The 18,797-nt window shown below is 37.6% G+C and overlaps 2 protein-coding genes across 2 annotated transcripts; one reads left to right on the top strand and one right to left on the bottom strand.

Annotated features, from left to right (window-relative positions):
• Nucleotides 1-279: 279 nt before the first annotated feature.
• LOC120106327 (transmembrane 9 superfamily member 1-like) lies at nucleotides 280-11,419 on the top strand. Its single transcript, XM_039119317.1, has 12 exons — nucleotides 280-546; nucleotides 6,428-6,620; nucleotides 6,743-6,847; nucleotides 7,006-7,023; nucleotides 7,105-7,193; nucleotides 7,281-7,433; nucleotides 7,734-7,868; nucleotides 7,978-8,144; nucleotides 9,687-9,781; nucleotides 9,969-10,342; nucleotides 10,622-10,895; nucleotides 10,993-11,419. The coding sequence occupies exons 1-12, from the start codon at nucleotides 457-459 to the stop codon at nucleotides 11,058-11,060; spliced, it is 1,761 nt and encodes a 586-aa protein (XP_038975245.1). The 5' UTR covers nucleotides 280-456; the 3' UTR covers nucleotides 11,061-11,419.
• A 1,281-nt stretch (nucleotides 11,420-12,700) lies between these two features.
• Nucleotides 12,701-18,105, bottom strand: LOC120106326 (mitochondrial carnitine/acylcarnitine carrier-like protein). The gene is given in 4 exon segments (XM_039119316.1): nucleotides 12,701-13,347; nucleotides 13,350-13,438; nucleotides 14,269-14,660; nucleotides 17,827-18,105. Coding segments are annotated over 3 exon segments (891 nt in total). The 5' UTR covers nucleotides 17,827-18,105; the 3' UTR covers nucleotides 12,701-12,937.
• Between the last annotated feature and the right edge of the window lie 692 nt (nucleotides 18,106-18,797).

Below are 18,797 nucleotides of genomic sequence, written 5' to 3'. Positions count from 1 at the left end.
GTATCCGGTCTCCATATTTAATTAACTGCTGCGCGCTTCAAATTTGAATCACTTCTGTAAATTTTTAGCTCCGTTTCGTTCGTGCCACCATTTTGCTGGCCAAAAACCAATTTGGTTGGTGATGATCGAGTTGAATGAACCCGCACGAAGCGACGAACCCGTAGCCGGTCGTGCTCGTGCATATGTACGACATTCGGTACGCCATGCTTTATCTCAGGCCACGTGAGCCAAGTCCCGCCCGCACTTCCACAGGAACCCATCCATACACGAACACGCGGAGAATCCCCTCGCCCGGTTGGTGCGGCGATATTTTCTACAAGAATCCTAACCGTGGCCGCTGCGTTGCTTTTTCCCCTCGCTTCCTCTCACGCTCTACCTCTTGACCCGAGAGAGACCAAAGGGGAGAAGCTTCGCCGGAGCGCCTCGTCCTTCGATCGCCGAGATCCGGCCGCGGCGATGAACTCCACAGCCCGATCCCTCGCTCTTGTCGCCGCCGTCCTTCTCGCCGCTGCTGCTGCGGCGTCCGCCTCTGAGTCAGACCACAAGGTACCGCCCTCCCCGGCTCCAAGGGTTCTGCTGGATCCTTTGACCGTAGATTGCTGAATTGGATGTGCTAGTTTTAGAATATTGTTTGGATTTTCTTGGAGATCTCCTCTAGAGCTTGTCCTTTTCTTGTGGGCCGTGGATCTCTGTGTTTGAGTTAGATCCGTGGTGCTCTGATTTCGGAGGGGCAACTTTTTCTATTTCCTGGAGGGGTTGGTCCGTGGTTCCCGAGAGTTAATTTGGGAATTTTATAGTTGGATCTCAAAAGAGCCTTCTTTCTCGATTCTGATGTGTGAGAAGTCCGCTCCTTTTGCTCCTACTATTCGTTGGACAAATGGATTCCATTTTCCTGTTCTAATTTGGGATCCGTTTGGTACTATGTTTTTTTTTCTTTGAAACACTTGATATGTATCCGTTCAAGTTCTTTTGTACGGCAATTGATTGTTCAGACATAGCTACTTAAATTTCGATAATCAGGGAAATGTAGAGATAGTAATTAGCAGAAGTTGGATCTGCGTGGAGGTTGTGGAAAGAAGCAAATTGAAGAAACAACGGTAGTGACTTTAGGAAGAATTTGAAAGAATCGATATAGAAGAAGGATTCAGCAAGCACTCAGGTCGATGGAATCAAACTTATTGTTCGGGAAGACAGTGGTGTGCGTGATGAGGGGCATCCTTGATTTGTACTGAGGCCTTGTTGTAAACTGACTTCCTTCTCTTCTTGACATCAATGAGGTTGTCAGAGTAAGGGAATAGGAGGTTGCTGGTCTGTCCTGGGAAATCTTATTATGGGCTCTGCAATGAGATTGGCCTTGCATTTATTGGATTAAATTCATGCAGAACCCCTATATTTAAGTGTCATTTTCTTTTATCTGAATCATTATTATGGTGAATTCTCATAGTTAACAATTTGCAAAGAGAACAGGTTTTGTGAATGGAAATGTATTATTTGGAATGCATGGAAAGAGATCTTCCTGTATGTGTTATTGTCTTGCAAGCTCTCATTATGCCTTTGAACAGAAGTCCTTTTTCAAATGCATGTTTTAATCCCCTTTTGCATAGATGTTGTAGGTTGATTACCTGCATGGCATATGTTAGATAACAAAAGGAAAGAAGGAAAGCCTGGAATATCCACACTTGTTTTGTGGGGAGTTTGGTAAGATAGGAATGAAATATTTTCCGAGAGCAATCTCATGTATGTTTGTAAATCTAGTTAAAATATAGGCCTCCTTTGAAGGAAGTGACTACTTTGTATTGTTTGCATCTTCTCTTGCTCACCCTTCATGTTGATAGCAATATATGGTTCGCCTCATTGTCCTCATGCTTGCTTCATTGTTTGATTTCATTGAATTCTGCTGTGTTTGAAATAAAAACATCTCCTTGATAATGTGCGATCTTCGTTGTGCAACCAAGCGCATGCAAATGCATGTGCACGTCCATGGACAAAGAAGGAGAGAGAGGGTGGAACATGAATCCTAAGATATAGCTAAGAATTTCAACTTTCCCAATATTAGGGTTGTCTTTTCCCTCTCCTCTGGCCTTAGTCGCCCAGTGAGATTCTTTCTTTATGATTCTAAAAAAACCTGGAAGTGATATGTAAATCTAACCTTCCCAAAGATCTAATTACACGACTCTTGTCCATATGATTTCACTCTTCCACATATTCCAAGAGAATAATAATGAAATGATGACAGTAAATTATCTAACATACAATTCAAGTATCTTAACGCAGCTTTACTTATTTATTAATGCCAAGAGAATATCAACAATTCAGAATGCTGGTGGGAGAAAGAAGCCAAAAGCTCAATAAGCTTTAATACAAAAAAGTATTATTATTTTTTTGCTTATGATGATCACTGTTCAAGGATATAGCTCCCCCCATGTTTTTAGTAATAATTTCTTAGACTTTGTGATGGAGATCATGAAATCCCTTTTTTTGTGATCACAATTTCACAAAACATGATGACGAATCACCATCCTCGCATTCTTAGTTTCCGACAATATCTATTTCCATGGATACGTGAAGTTGATATTATGAAATTCACCACTTTGAAAATTTCTTATGTGATGGAAGTTCTCTCAACATAGGCCAATATGTGCAGAGAAAGCTTCATGTAGTGGAAAATGTAAGGAAATTTGAAATTGCTACTTCTAGATGAATAGGTCTATGTACAGCATCAACTTTATTATGCGGAGCATCTATTGCAGTTTTGGACCATTGCATACTCATAATCAACAAATGGTTAGCCTCACTTGGACTGTTGAGAGGTTCTTAAGACATGCCTTGTTGCATTGGTTAGCAACAAAGTGCTAAAGCAAGTAATGCGAATGTTGCAGAAATAGTATTGTTGAGATGAAACTGTGGTAAAATTAGGAGCGACAAAGTAGGGAATGCATACGATAACATATGTAGGAGTTGCATCATGACTTAAAGATAGGCCAAAACTCCCAAATGGCAACCAAAATTTTTCGGTTTTGGCTTGGACCGCTTGGTATCTTAGAGCTATAATTTGATAGTTATTTGAGTTTTTATATTAAGTTGTCATCAAATAATAAGATGACAAATCATACTCTAAAATGATATGAAACATGATTATAAACTAATTTTCTTATCCGCACATAAATGTGTGCATATTTCTTATACATGCATGACTATATATATATATATATATATATATATATATATATATAGTTGCTTTAGCACAAAAGTATCAGAGTAGCACATTTAAAAGTCTTAAATAATATAAATGCTATATATTTCAAACTAATGCCTCATCCATTTTAGTAAATTGTTTATTTTTCCTTATCTAGTTTTCATTTTTTAAGTACCATAACTATATTTGAAACTACTAAAACCGCCGAAACTGAAATTCATTTGACTTGTTTGCATCTATAACCGATATAAAGTTTTGAAACTGGAGTTTATGGCAGACCATTCAAAATGTTTCAATATTTTATTGTATTTTCGGATTTTTTTGGTGATTTGTGGATGGTATGCAAATTTTTGGACTTGTAAATTTATGACCTAAATAAGGAACTCAAAGTCATATCTATTTAGAAAAATTTGGAGATTTTGATGTTGAGTTGCTTAAGAAGATTGGACCTTTTTTTGGCTCGAATTTGTTCATCAAAGTCCAAGAATTATTGTAGGTAAATTGAGATTCATTTAGAGTCCATTGCTTATAGGAGTTTATGTGTCTTTTGTTTTTCTCTTATTTGAAATAGAGGATTTTTTTTTGTGATGGATGTTGAACCTGATATGCATTGTCGACCCATTCCTTATCAGCATAAGTTTTGATGTTAATTAGTTAGATGACATGGTAACAAAGCTTAGGTTGTTGGAAGTCATTTAGTTCGAATCTCTTCCTGTTTATTTATTTATGTTCATCCCTGGCAAGGATTCAAATCCATAGGACTGGTTCATCTCAGTTTTTTCGTGGAACGGAACACGTAATGTCCCAACACTCCAAATAATGGATGCACTATCCCATCCCAATCCTTGTACCATTTCAGTCTCATCCTAACACTTAGGAATCAGCCCTATCCCAACACTCAGGATGGGGGATGCCTTGCCATTGCACCGAAAGTTAAATCCTTGATCCTTGATTATCTTTATTATGATCCTGTCTATCATCTTGACTCATTTCTCTGCTAATTTGGTTATCCCTCCACTTGTGTGGTCCATGCCACTTTTTTTTTTTTTGTGTGTGTGTGTGTTTTGGGGGGGGGGGGGGGGGGGGGGCATTAAGCCTAATATATATTCTTGGCCTATTTCATATCAGCCTCAGCATTTGAGATCAATCGGTTAATTAACAATGAATTCCACATTTCTTCTCTTCATTTCCATCCTTGTTTGAGGTTCTAAAGCCATGGTTTTGCATAGAGTATAGGTGACTAGTATGCACAAGTACTTCAAATTGCATGTAGTGGATATTGATACTTGTGAGATATTTATTTTAAGAATTCTACTTTTAAGATTAAAGAAAAGGCTCCAAATGTTTCTTATATATACTTGGAATATCTTGCAAATATCATTTAGGATGAAAGGGAGGACTTTTCCTTAATAATCAATGTTAATCTATTTATGATGGATGGATAATTTGAGAATTTGTGATGTTGATGTTGTTTATAACATGGACTGTGGTCTATGGATTTGAATGATGAATAACTCATAGAACTTGAGGATGTTGATGTTATTGAATGGATATGGACTATGTTATCATGATAGTGCATTAGGCTTCATGGTTGCTTTTTCTACATATATGAAAGCAACAAACATATTAATTTCTTGCCATATTCCGGTAGGGTTATATCTTGTCTTTTTTAAGGTATTCTGCTGTATTAGCTTCTCCTGACATGTTCTACCCTTCTCTACATCTGGGTGCATGCTTCATAAAATAGTTAGGAAAAAGGGAATAGTAGGAGAGGAGGAGAAATAACTGATGGAGGAAGAGGAAGTGAAAGAGAGGATGAAGGAGAACATGAGGGTGTACTGTCTAGGTTTTAAGGCGCATAAGTTCCTTTTTGTTCTGTGGCATAAGGAAGAAATCTTGCACAAGGTCAAAAATATCCAATCCATTGCTAAAGTGGCTCCAGCTTGAAGTGGAACTGATCTCTTTTAAAAGCAAATGCTTAGATGGACTTCGAGCCGCAACAATTAAAAAGAAAGAGAGAGAAAGATTCAAGGTTGGTAGTTGAGGTTTGCTTATGAAGGAAGTGTATGGTCATCATTGAATCACTTGATTATTGAAATATTTAGAATCTTTGGAAAATTTTTCATTTCTTTTACATGTCTTACTATGTTCATGGGGCTTTTTACTTCATTTTTGTATTAGAATTGTAAAAGTAATGATATTTTTTGAAGGATCCTGTGATTTCATTAAATTTATAGATATTTTATTGCTAGCATACTTATGACCTATCAGGCATCAATAATGGCTTTAATTCTTCGCAGTTTCTTTCTTCATCATCATCATGCAGTATTGTTTGCTTTGGAGAAGGTTTCCATGGGAAAAATGTGATTTTTAGTTCATGTAACAGCTTTATATATATTAGTAGCTGGCTTTTGTTACAAATATTTTAACTTTTTTTGTTGAAAAAAGTGAACATAAGTGAGTTGCTCTTATGTCAACATAGCAGCTTACTGTACCCCATAAGTTTAGATGGGTTCATGACCATCAATTAGGCATCACTTTCGTGTATATCAGTTGTATTCTCTAGTAGATCATTGATTTCCAGCAAACCTTTCCTCACCTTCATGAATGACCTCAAATCGTCCTTCTATAAAGAGCAGAATTATACATCTGAATGCCTCTATGCTTCATCTCTCTCGTCTAGATGAATTTGATTCCTTTGATGGGAACTATCAGTATTTTTTTTTAAAAAAAACTTTAATTGTATAGGCTTCTGACAAAGTTTTTCTCCATTTCAGATTTTCAGTTTTTAAATAAAAAAGCAGCCAAATGCACGATGTTCCTGCCATTGCGGGGTTTAGGGAGGGTTAGATTACCTAGCCTTCCCCCCGCATGCCGAAAGGCTGTTTCGGTGTTCAAGCCTGTCCTCCAAGTCACAATGGAGCAATCTTATAGTTGCACTAGTGCTAAGCTTCTCACTTTAGTTTTTAAATGATATTCTTGAATTTCCAATTAATTATACTATTAGTACATGCCTATTTTGGCAAAATTATGGGCAAAATTGTCCTTGCAGCAGGTTTTGTGGTGTGATTATTATCTTGAGGTGTTTTTCTCCATTATTATGATACTGTGGGGCTTTACCATTACTTAAATATGATTTTATTTTCATTTTTCCTTGATATTCTTTCATAGAATAGGCATCTTACGTTTTTCCCCTGCATGGTTTAATTGAAAAATGGATTTTGTATGCAGTATCAAGCTGATGATCCTGTAACTCTCTGGGTAAACAAGGTTGGGCCATATAATAATCCTCAAGAGACATATAATTATTACAGCCTTCCATTTTGCCAGCCATCAGGGAACCCTGCCCATAAGTGGGGAGGACTTGGGGAGGTTCTGGGTGGTAATGAACTCATTGACAGCCAGATTGACATAAAGTTTCAACGTATGCACTTCTAGCTGTTATAAATTCCTTTTTTACTTGAATATTAGAGACACGTTAAAGAAATGGAGAACATAATTTAATCTTTTTTAATGTTAGTCTGAGATTTTTTTTTGTTTTGCCAGGAAATGTTGACAAGGGCTCTATTTGTAGACTTGAACTTGATGCTGCAAATGCAAAGCAGTTCAAGGATGCAATAGAGAGCTCATATTGGTTTGAATTCTTCATGGGTACATCTCTAACTTTTACATGCATTTTCTTTCTTTGATATGTAACTAAACTGAGTCTTCGTTTCAATGCTTGATGGTTGTCCGTCATAGCCTTTTGGTTGTATGCTGACTCTTTACCCTGTTTCTGTTCTGTCTGCACTACCAACATGATGGCTCAGATGATTTGCCTCTGTGGGGTAAATATCTCTCACATTTTTTCCCTCTTTAAAGTAAAATTTCTTGATCTCATGCCTTAAGCAATGATCCCATATATTCAGGCTTTGTTGGGGAGACTGACAAAAAGAATGAAAACAAGCTCTATCTTTTTACTCACAAGAATATTATTGTACAGTACAATGGTGAGCGGGTATGAAATCTTTCAAATCTTTATGGATTTCTATTATATTGTTTTATCATAAGCTTTTATGTTTGTAATGTTGTCTTCTTGATGCAGATTATTCATGTCAATCTTACCCAAGAGTCTCCTAAACTTGTGGAAGTTGGGAAAACTTTAGACATGACATACTCAGTCAAATGGATGCAGACTAATGTAGCATTTGCACGCCGTTTTGATGTTTACTTGGACTATCCTTTCTTTGAGCACCAGGTATTGTTTCCTCTTGAGTTCTTGGCCTATTTTATGCGACCAACAGGCAACAACAGCCTTTATCATGTGCTTTGTGCTAAACTGGCTTGCTTGCATACTGTGTATGACAAGTAACTCCATCCATTGTTTTTTCGGGATAGTAATTAGCAACTTGTTAGGTTTTGATTTGTTCTTTGATTTCTTTTATATCATATATTCAACTTGGCTTGAGATGCTTTGTGTTATCCAACTGTAGCATGGTCTCTACCGGTAAAAGGATTGCTACTTACTAGGATTTCATGTTTGTTTTCGATTTTGCAGATTCACTGGTTTTCCATTTTCAATTCTTTTATGATGGTTATTTTCCTCACCGGCCTTGTATCAATGATTCTGATGCGAACTCTTAGAAAAGACTATGCAAAATATGCTCATGACGATGATGATCTGGAGACTCTGGTGATACTTAATTGCTTTTAGTACCCTTGGTGCTTCTTCTATATATCTATTTGATGGCTTTATTGAAGTTTCCATTTTCTGTAAATTCATTTGCTTGCATCCTTACCAGGAGAGAGATGTGAGTGAAGAATCTGGATGGAAGCTTGTTCATGGTGATGTCTTCCGCCCCTCTCGCAATTTAGTTCTTCTTTCAGCTGTTGTGGGTACTGGTGCTCAGCTGGCATTGCTTGTTCTCTTGGTAATTTTGTTGGCCATCGTTGGAATGCTGTACATAGGGTATGTTCTAGTATTGCTGCTGGAAATATAACATTCTTTTGCTCATTAGTTGTTATGTTGTAACCAATGAGGTTATAACAGTCTCAAATATTTTTTATGATTCTACATCTTCTCATATAAAAAGAATCTTGTGTTATTTTAAACATATAAGCAAATGATGAGTTTGTTTTTCTGTTATAAACGGACATTTAAATATCTTGTTTAAAATTAAGTGGCAACCGTTACATGCCTTTGAAGGAGGCAATTATTTTTTTAGTATTTTTACCTTTTATTGATCTTTTCATAACATGCTGTTAGTCTGCTTCATTATTGTTTTTGTTAGTGTTTTAAAATGGCTGTGTATGTGGCTGCATGTGCAGATGTGCTCCCCCAATTGAACTGCATTGCTTGTATGTAGCTAGGTCATCATATAGGTTGAAAGGTGGTCCACTTAGTAGCATGTGGGCTTAGCATTTTGGGTCCCATATGTGGTTGGGTCTTATTTCAGCTTGTGCAGATGGAGATGGTCCAAGCTGATTGGAAGGTTGGATGGGGGTTTTGGGCATGCTGGAAATGAATACTATTAATAATGCTGATATTTTATTATGTTATAACTATCGCTAGTAGGTATATATTTAGCTTTTGATGCCAGAGTAAAAAGAACATTGGGTTTCATTAGTTAATTGAGGAAACATGATTTTTTTATATTCTAAAAGCATGCAATAGCCTCTGAAGAAAGGGAATGCCAACTGACTTCATTTTCTTTCTTGCATTTCAAAAATCTCATCTCCACATGTTTAGCAATGAGTTAAAAATTACCAACAGATGGTTAATGGTTGGTTCCTTATAGGAAACCACCCCAAAACCTTGAATACCATGTATAATATTTTGATTGATGCAAAGCTCGCAATAGGGCACACCCATTCTTACATATGATAGCGTTAAGTATCGCTTTCATTGAATGCTGATGTATAATTTGTCTGATACATGGAGATATTTTGGAGCTGATAAAACCACTATTCTGAAAAGTGGTCCATTTGGCTGCATATACAAATACTCCCTGACTACACAAGCTTAAATTTCATAATTGAGAAAGGAGATCTCTATCCTGTGACTTGCCTTCTAGGTTTTATAGCAGGCCTCTAGTTTTTCTAGAGATGTGTTGTCCGAAACTTAGTACGCTTTAGATGGTCCAGATCGTGTTTGTTGCTTGCTGGTCATTGAAACTTTCTCGAACTTTAATTGATCATACCTTTATCCTCCACGCCAACTCCATATAGACGAGACATGGCTTTTTGTTTAAAATCAAGATGGTATGACAGATCCCTTAGCTCAGTCATCTCATATATCTAACATCCTGCAGGAAGATCTTTATTAATTTCTTTTTACCTTCACATTTTGTACTATTCTTTAGTTACTTTTGCTATTTCTCTTCTAACAGCAGTGCAATTGTTTTGGTATTGAATATACATTTTATTTGGTTGTTTTGGTATTGAATATACATTTTATTTGGTTCATGATTGTTGCTTCACAAATTACTGATCATTTGTATATGTGAACCAGGCGTGGAGCTATTGTCACGACATTCATAGTTTGCTATGCTCTTACTTCATTCATTTCAGGCTATGTGAGTGGAGGACTTTACTCTCGGAGTGGAGGTATAGATCTTGGCAAATTTGTCATTGTTTCTAGTTCTGAGTGCAACACACAGCAGTTTCTTGACGTCTGTCTTGTTCTTTTACTTGACTTATACAATGATGTGCAAATGATGACATGAAATTAAGTGTCGACTCTTCTTAATCATTATTGCTTGTCACTTAAATTCATATTTTTATGTTTTGACAGGTAAAAACTGGATAAAGTCAATGATTCTCACAGCATCATTGTTCCCTTTTATGTGCTTTGGAATTGGCATCATACTCAACACAATTGCTATCTTCTACCGGTCACTAGCAGCTATTCCCTTTGGAACGATGGTGGTGGTGTTCATAATTTGGGCTTTTATCTCATTTCCTCTGGCACTTTTAGGCACTGTTGTTGGTAGAAACTGGAGCGGTTCTCCAAACAATCCATGCCGTGTGAAGACCATTCCTCGCCCCATCCCTGAAAAGAAATGGTATCTCACACCCACTGTTGTCTCACTCATGGGTGGTCTGCTTCCTTTCGGTAGCATATTCATCGAGATGTACTTTGTCTTCACATCCTTCTGGAATTACAAGGTAAACCAGATAGGAAATTGAAGTTATTTTAGTTGTACCCTTGTCCTAAGGTTTCTGTACGTTCATTTTTTTATTCAATTTATTTACGTATATGAAGTTATCTGGATTTGCTGATAATAAACTCCTAAAATTGTTCTCTTTTTTACTTGCTTTCATGGCACGGCAGCTTTTTTAATATATTACTCTTTCTATCAAATGATGATATTAGATTACATTACTTGACCTGCATCTGTCAAGGGTGCCTGATTAAGCCTTCTTTTTGGTGATCCTCGTTGGCAGGTGTACTATGTCTATGGTTTCATGTTACTGGTTTTCCTGATCCTTATAATTGTCACCGTATGTGTCACAATAGTGGGCACATATTTCTTGCTGAATGCTGAGAACTATCATTGGCAGTGGACTTCGTTCTTCTCAGCTGCTTCCACAGCTGTTTATGTATATCTCTACTCCGTGTATTACTATTATGTTAAGACCAAGATGTCAGGCTTTTTCCAGACCAGTTTCTATTTTGGCTACACCCTGATGTTCTGTTTGGGTTTAGGCATACTATGTGGTGAGATTTATAACTCGAATATGTGGTGAGATTTGACCTTTCCAATTACTTTTCATACTGCTGCTTTATTAACAAGCAACTCTGATGACATTTTCAGGTGCTGTGGGGTATCTTGGCTCCAACATGTTTGTTAGAAGGATCTACAGAAACATCAAATGCGATTAGCAAAAGCCTGGATCTGGAGAATTAGGATTGCACGTTGGAGGTCATCATGGACGAAGCAGCATCGTTGAAAAAATGTGGATTGCTGATATCAATTGATGATGCGGGAAAGATTTGATGGAAGGGTCCCACTTTTGTTTTCTTTCAATTTTCCTCTTGTTATCTATCTAATTTTCTGGACATGTGAGGCTCTTCAATTTTTATTTTACTGGCTGTAGGTGACAGCCATCATCATATCATTATTTTGGTGCAGGGTTGAAGTTATAATCTTGTAGAGATTGCACTCCAGTCTTGATAGTCTAGACTTTTGTTTTGGGGGACTTTGGGCATCAAGCTGGGCCCTGTCACCTTCTAAAAGTGCATATACATTTACCAATAATGCAGCTATCTCTTGTCTATCTCCACCTCATCCAAGGGTGTGTTTGGTTGTGGTAGTAGAGCGAAAAAGTCGAAGTGAACGTGAAAGTTGAGCTTAGTTTGCACATGAATGTGAAAGTTAAGCTGCTTTTAATTTTCCTGATGGTTAGGAGAGAAAAATCACCAACTCTGACACACATAACAACATTCACAACAGTCAGCCAATGCAAATTCAGTTGGAGTAAGGTTGTGAAAATCCCAGCACTCATTTGATGAAGTCGAAACTTTCGTATATTATCTTGTTTATATGATTTGATAATTGCAATTTAGATTTGCACCTCACTTTGTCTCCTCCTTCAAGCAGAACTTGAACTTTTTTCATGAGAGAAGTTACAGCAATGGCAGATGAGCTGACCGGCGGTGAGAGCCTCTGTTGTGCCGAGAAAAAAATGGAGAAAAAAAAATTTAAAAAAGTGATTAGAGCCTCATATATGCAGTGCTCAAATTTTGGTTTAACACGGCTTTGAGAGAAGCGGAGATCTCCTATCTGGTTTGTCCGTTGAAAGCGCTACTAGTCCTTTAGTACTGAGGTGGTGCTGGGGGACGTACTCACACACGGATTCGCCCGTGCTGGTGGGGAGGATATGAGAAACTTTCTAGCTGCACCGAACATTCTCTGATAGAAAGAAGGTCCAATGGAGGCTGCTACGCGGATGAAGTTAGGCTGCTACGCGGATGAAGTTCATCCCCCCCCCCCCCCCCCCCCCCCCCCAACCAAAAAAAAAAAAAAGCAGAATAATCAGTCACTGACCAGATATCAAGCAGGAGTGGCTCAGGCAATCACTGCATTGGTAATTAATCCAGTTATAACCGTTGCAGATTCTACTTCAAAATTTAGCCCAGCACCTGGTACTGTTGTAGCAATGAGGTATCCTGTTTTTTGGATTGAAACCCATCTCAGAAACTCAAACAGCAAAGCATTTGATTCGAAGCTAGGCTGGAAACTGTCAGGCCAAATTTTGACTCATCAGCTAGCTCCCTTTGCTTCTACCACTACCTCGCAGCCTTCCCAAATCCCTCTAGTTTTCGTTTCTTCCTGCAGAGAGGATTCCACGGCCAAAATATGGATATAGACCTGCAATCCCTTAGGCCGAAAAGGCCTTAAAAAGATTACTCGGGAAAGGCTCAAGTGATTCTAAACATGTTGGTAGATTTCAGTGGAACATTTTAAGCATCCAAAATTCCAGAGTGGAGTTAATATGATACCCTAATTCACAAAAGAGCGAAAGGACAATAGAATGAGAACAATCATTTCGAGCTTCCAATAAAAGAATTGCAAAACAAACAGTATATTAAGGATCTATCAATGCTTCTGACCATCAAATATTTCATACTCGGTGGTCAGAAATGGAGCAGATGCATTCAGCAAGAATAACCAGAATATTCACTGGAATCACCTTGCCCAAGTAAATCGAAAATTTAACCCAACTAGAGGGGAAATGAATCAAAGAAGGGCATTCAAGTTATCCTAGACTTGACCTAGTCACCTCATAAGCCAAGAAGCAGGCTGCATTGGCCGGAACACTGCGAGCCATGGCTGGTCCGAAACCCTTGTAGAGGCCCTTGATTCCTTCTGATGCCAATATCTTCCTACATGCATCGATGGAGCCAGAGAACTTGGGATTCTTATAGTCATCGACCTGAATCACACTTTTTACAACATCGGTTGGATAGACCGACAGCCAGAAGGATGCTCCAGCCAAGCCTCCAGCAACAATCAGCGAACCTCTTCCAAGACCTGAAGTGTCTTTTCCTCCAGCAAAGTACTGCTTGAAGGCTTCGTAGACCCCAAACATTGCAGCATTTCCAGGGACTTCGCGTGCCAATGTCGGAACAAGACCTTTGTAAAGGCCTCTGAGGCCACCTTCTGATTGAGAACATGCTTTGCCACATGCATAGGACCTCCATATTTTACTGCACCAGAAGAGGCAGCAGACTCTGCTAAGGCACTTTGGGCTTGTAGCCTGTTTTACAATTTGTGACAAAAGGAAAGATTTCATATCAGCATATATAAGTCATGGTCCTTGTTCAAGAATTACATGCAAACTCTCAACAAGTCTTCTATCAAAATAATCTCATTAAGTGAACGTGTTAAAATATGCAGGCAAAGCATTTGCATGCCTAATATGTTTAGTCTATATGCTTTGCTCAGTTGCTCCCCAAGACCCTACCCAGCTCCGGAAGGTCATTAGAAACCTATGTTAGGAAGATACATGAAGAAGACTAACTAGAAGAGTATTCGTCTGGTATGCCATAATCATTACAAGAAAAAATAGTGGATATTTTGTTAAGAAAGAACCAGAGGAATTTATTTCAGCATTGGATCAAGTTAAATACTATTTTCTTATCGTTCATCCCTGCTAATAAGGTTACAAGTAAGAATATCTAGTGTCATTTGTTACAATAAATTGCCTGAAAAGTTCATTTTGTTTATACAAGGACTTCAATTCACTCAAGAAATAAGCAAACTAGTACTATTAAAGAGCGAAGAACAGAAATATGGCCATTATGATAAGTTGCTTTAGCCAATTCTTTGTTTTTGTCTTCTTATCTTTTATCTCTTGGAATGTTTTTATGATGATCCACTAGCTTGCCCTACTTGATGAGTTGCTTTCTAGCGCCTGACAATCAAAAGAAGGTTGCAGCCAAAAAGGCATTGATATTTTTTGTGTAAACTAACCATGGATAGAAAATATTTAAGTAAAATGTTCCTCTACCTCCACGTTAATCATAAAAATTCAATCATTTCACCATAAACTGCTTTCAAATTGTAACTAAGCGCACTATCACTGACCTGCACTTGATCAGTTCTGTTGGGCATGCTAGGAATGAAACTGCAACTCCAGCACCAGCACCACATACAACCTGCTGGTTTACTGTGAGTGGGGCACCGGGTTCTGACCTTAACAATGCCTCCATTTGTCCCCTCACTGTAAAGAGAAGAGCATTGAAGGCTGCAACAGTGGCAAGTGGAGCTCCCATCCCTTTGTATAAACCCCTTGGGCCTTCACCGGCGATTGTTTGCTTAACTGCATCCATTGCACCAGAATACTTTGGGAGTTGACCAGGAAGTGGGGCAGGCTGGCTCTGAAGTTTAACTTTGATGGTATCAAAGGGATGCCCAACAATCAGCTGTGCTGCACCTCCAATGGTTCCAGCAGTCAAATCCTTGGCGATTTCTGCCATCTGTGGCATTATAAAATCATGTGAGGAGTGACAGTGTATAGATATATTTTACCCCCTCACCTTTTCTTATGTATTTTTGAATTTTAATGAATCCACAGTTTAACTCATGTTAGGGAACCCTATATCGAAGCAACATTTCCTATCAAATGATACATTGCTTCCATATTTCTGAGAGGAGATAAAACAGCTAAAACCTGTTAAAACAGATAAAACAGTTAAGCGCTAACAGATGCAGCACAAGGACAAACATTTAAGAGAACAATTGATCAATACAAATTCAGAAAACATCAGTAAAGACAGAGAAAAGAAGATGAAATACAAGTGATTTTTAAAAAATAATTTTAAATGAGCTGGAGTAATGGTAGCAATCTGTTGCATTAAAAGAATATGATAGACTAATCCTCATTATCATAGTAAAAGGGCATTTCCTTTCACAATTGAGAGGAAAATTACTTCACATAATCTGATTAACAGTTTGCAAACTACAAAAATAAAGTAGAGGGCAAAATAAAGAGTTCAGTTATGAAAAATAGGCTATTTGAATGCCTAAAAAATAATTCATACGAAGATTTCAAAGATAACTAAGTTGTTATTTCTGACAGAAAAGGAAAAAAAAAGAAGAAGAAACAGTGTTAAGTCCTTGACTCCTACAGAAGATGGTCAATAGTAGTACTAGTGCTTGTCAATTAATTAAAGACAACACAGGCATGTTAGCAGGGATATCTCTTAGGTAACTAGTCCTTTAGGCTTTGTTTGGTTCCAAATAATTTTAATTGGAATATTTGAATAACTTAATTCAAAACAAAAAAGGTATCCTTGTTAACCAGGTAACTAGCCCTGACACATTGCACATGGTTGTAATCTGGTTAAAGATGAGTAAGTACCAAAAATGTGTTTTTCAATCTTCTTGAAATACCAAAAGTACTCTTATTGTTGGGGCTTATTCGGCTGCACAAAAGTTGTTCTGCTTAATAAAACTGAATTTTATTCAGGTCTGTCCGGGAAGCAAACAGGGCCTTATTGTTAAAAATTATTTACCAATCCATCTGCGAAAAGTTAGACTTCATTAAATGACAAAACCAAGAGAAGTAATTAAAATGATCATAAGTGAAATGATCTTGTTATCACAAGGAAATGTGATTATGGTAAAAGACTGAGAGAAATGTTTGTAGCAATAAAAGTATGATCATAGCAAATGATTCTGCAATCAGGTTGTTAAATCAAACTACATAATATACTTCTGTTCTGTATTATTTGTTGATAACTAACATTTTTCAAAGCTGAAGATTTTTTCTTGCCTATAACATCTTTTATAATGCACTACCAATCAGTCATAAATTCTGATAAAAGACACAATTCCAATTTTTTTTAGAGAACTACGAACATTTTGCAGTCTAAATTTGTGTTTGCTCATCCAGTTAGTATGCTACCATGCTTATGGGAGACATTTACAAAAACCTTAGCAGTCCTTTTATAGCATTACCTAATATAAATCAGATGCACGATTTCCATGGAGATCTCATTATAGAAGCATTGCAGCTTCTCCTAAAATTCAATGTCAACAATTTCAAAAAATCTCCTTAAAACAACATCCTAAGAGAGAATATTTGACAGTTCTGTAAGATTTGTCTCTCAGGGGGAAAGTTCATTTCTTTATATTATTTGTCATATTTCTCCTAGTTGCCTTTTATTTGTAAAATAAGTCTTTTTTGTGCTTGCTATTCTCAAAGCTCTCTTTCTTGTGCATATCTAAATGTAGGCGTGTATCTTAAATGGTGTATCATAGAACTATCTAACCTTAATGAACAAGCTTTATTGCTCCTATAAGGATCAACCTTATAGGTTTATATTGATGATTCACCAAGTTGCGATACATTTTACAACTGGCACTCATCATGACATTAACCACCAGCATACCGATGCCTAAATCGCAGCTAACATGAGCATAGAAAAGAGAAAAGCATGCAAGAATACTTCGAGGACCAGTGGGAGAGCATAGAAATCTATCTTATGAATTACAGAATTTAAACTTGTTTATCAGGGTGCAGCAATCCCACCACCACCCCATCCCTGAAACATCTGTATGGAACATGGAAGCAAGGTTTGATGTAGGAAAGTACATCAGCCTCAGGAGCAATAATAATAAATGAAATAGCCTAATTGAAATACATGCCTTACATTGCTGTAAAAAATCATGTCGTAGAAGATTCCTAACAAAATGTTGAATTGACCCTAAGCATGTGTTGCCCCCAATTAAGAAAAAGTACATGGGTCCACCGTTGCTGCTTTTAAATGACAATGAATGCTAATTCATTTGGTGTTTACGGTGACTACAGACCCTTTTAACTAAATTTAGGCCTCTCATACCACAAAATCCCCATCTTGTTGAGAATTCCTTCAACCATCTCGAAATATATAAGAAACACGAAGTAGAACTCGGTGTAGCAATTGACTTGATTACCAGTTGTCCCAGTCCAAGAAAATCCATGAAATGCACATATTGTAAATAAATTGAGCATATTTAACAAGATAAATAATATCATCTGGACGCCTCGTCATATCTTAGGGATTAAAGCAAAGCCAAAATTTTTTGACAAGAAGAAAGTCCCATTGACTTGACAGTACACAGACTGAGGAAGATTCCACATGTCACCATGTAACTGCAACAACTTGATTCAAACATGTTAATAAATTTAAGAATCTCACAACCGTTTCATGCAACATATAGTGTCATCATTGCTGTTTCTCCTCAAACTTGAAGCTTGCCATTGGAAGGATCAGCTGTGATTATTGAAAAGCAAAAGCAATACGCAAGCAAAATATCAAGCAAACTACAATATGATTATTTAGGTGAATCGCTCCAAATTCAACTGCATAAAATATGGTTGCAACCGCAAAAAGACTCATACTTGATAAGAATAAACTCGACACCAAGGGATCCATTCTCAATCAAACATTCTCAATGACTGACATCCCATATTTTTATCACAACATTTATCCAATTTTATCCTCCCCCCCATCCCCCCACCTCCATCCTAAATGGTTCTCATCAATATTTGATGCTAAACCTCACAAACACAACACAGTTCAAGGTTCTATAATCAAGAACAGAATGGAATGGAATCATTAGAGGTTTATAAAAGTTTATAAGGGATCAAAGAAGAACCTTAGCAGGACTTGAAGAGATGTCTTCTTTGTTCTTTGGATTGAAAGGTTCGAAAAAACACGGGAAGAAATCCGTTCGTAAGGAATCGAACCACCTGAGGCCAGACGGAAGCCCTCGATAACAGATGGAACGTAGGATGACGCGAAAGCTCCAAACTCCGCCGCCTGATGGGCTCGATTCCACCGCTCGTGGAGCAGAGAGAGAGAGAGAGAGAGAAGCTCCGAATAGAGGGGTTGGTGGAGAACCTCTCCCCGTATTCCGGATCGGGTGGGAGGGGTTTGGGTTGGTGGGCTCGCGCGCACACGACATTATAATAAACGGGCTTTGGACGCCTTCTTCCTAAGCGACAACTGTCGATTTGGACGATTTGGACACTCCACTTGACTTCTAAGGAGGCTAACTCTTGCTCCTACGATTTGATGTTTGTAACTTTAGGACGAATCCAAAGAGAAATAAAAATGATTTTTGGTGCTAGACATCTATAAAATTTTCTTTTGTAAAATTTGATAATCTTAGATTATGCCTCATATAGTAAGAATAGCAAAGAAAAGACGTACTTGTGAAGCTTATAGAGATAAATTTTTCAAGGGCATTGTATCCGAGATTTGAAGTTGAGTCCAAAACAATCCATTTTGGCCAAAATGAATGGACTTTGACAGATATAGGATAGATAAATCATTGCACCCAGCCCTGGGAGTCCAGTTACTTTTTCCCATTTATTTGTTATAATCCCTGGTATCCTTTGTTGGTTGGTCCAACTATTTAATTTCAGAACCCACCATTCGAGGCTGGAGGGAAGCTTAATAGATGTATTTAATTTCAGAACGCATTATTATAGATTATATTGAGATTCATGCTCATTTTCATGCAGTGATTCTTCCACATTGATCATTGATCCCGTGACATGGTTGGGGCCCCAATTCTTTCATTTATACTCCATATATGTTTAAAATTATTTCTTCGTTGATTTT

Source organism: Phoenix dactylifera, unplaced genomic scaffold, assembly GCF_009389715.1.
Source record: "Phoenix dactylifera cultivar Barhee BC4 unplaced genomic scaffold, palm_55x_up_171113_PBpolish2nd_filt_p 000528F, whole genome shotgun sequence".
Classification (NCBI taxonomy): Eukaryota; Viridiplantae; Streptophyta; class Magnoliopsida; order Arecales; family Arecaceae; genus Phoenix; species Phoenix dactylifera.
This window is presented reverse-complemented; position numbering and strand designations above follow the sequence as displayed.

What these genes read in the sequence shown, in the direction of transcription:
- LOC120106327 (XM_039119317.1), top strand. Translation starts at nt 457, where the DNA reads ATGAACTCCACAGCCCGATCCCTCGCTCTTGTCGCCGCCGTCCTTCTC. An exon ending in ATGATGATCTGGAGACTCTG is followed by an intron (nt 7,869 to 7,977) that starts GTGATACTTAAT and finishes CATCCTTACCAG; the next exon opens with GAGAGAGATGTGAGTGAAGA. An exon ending in CATCCTTCTGGAATTACAAG is followed by an intron (nt 10,343 to 10,621) that starts GTAAACCAGATA and finishes CCTCGTTGGCAG; the next exon opens with GTGTACTATGTCTATGGTTT.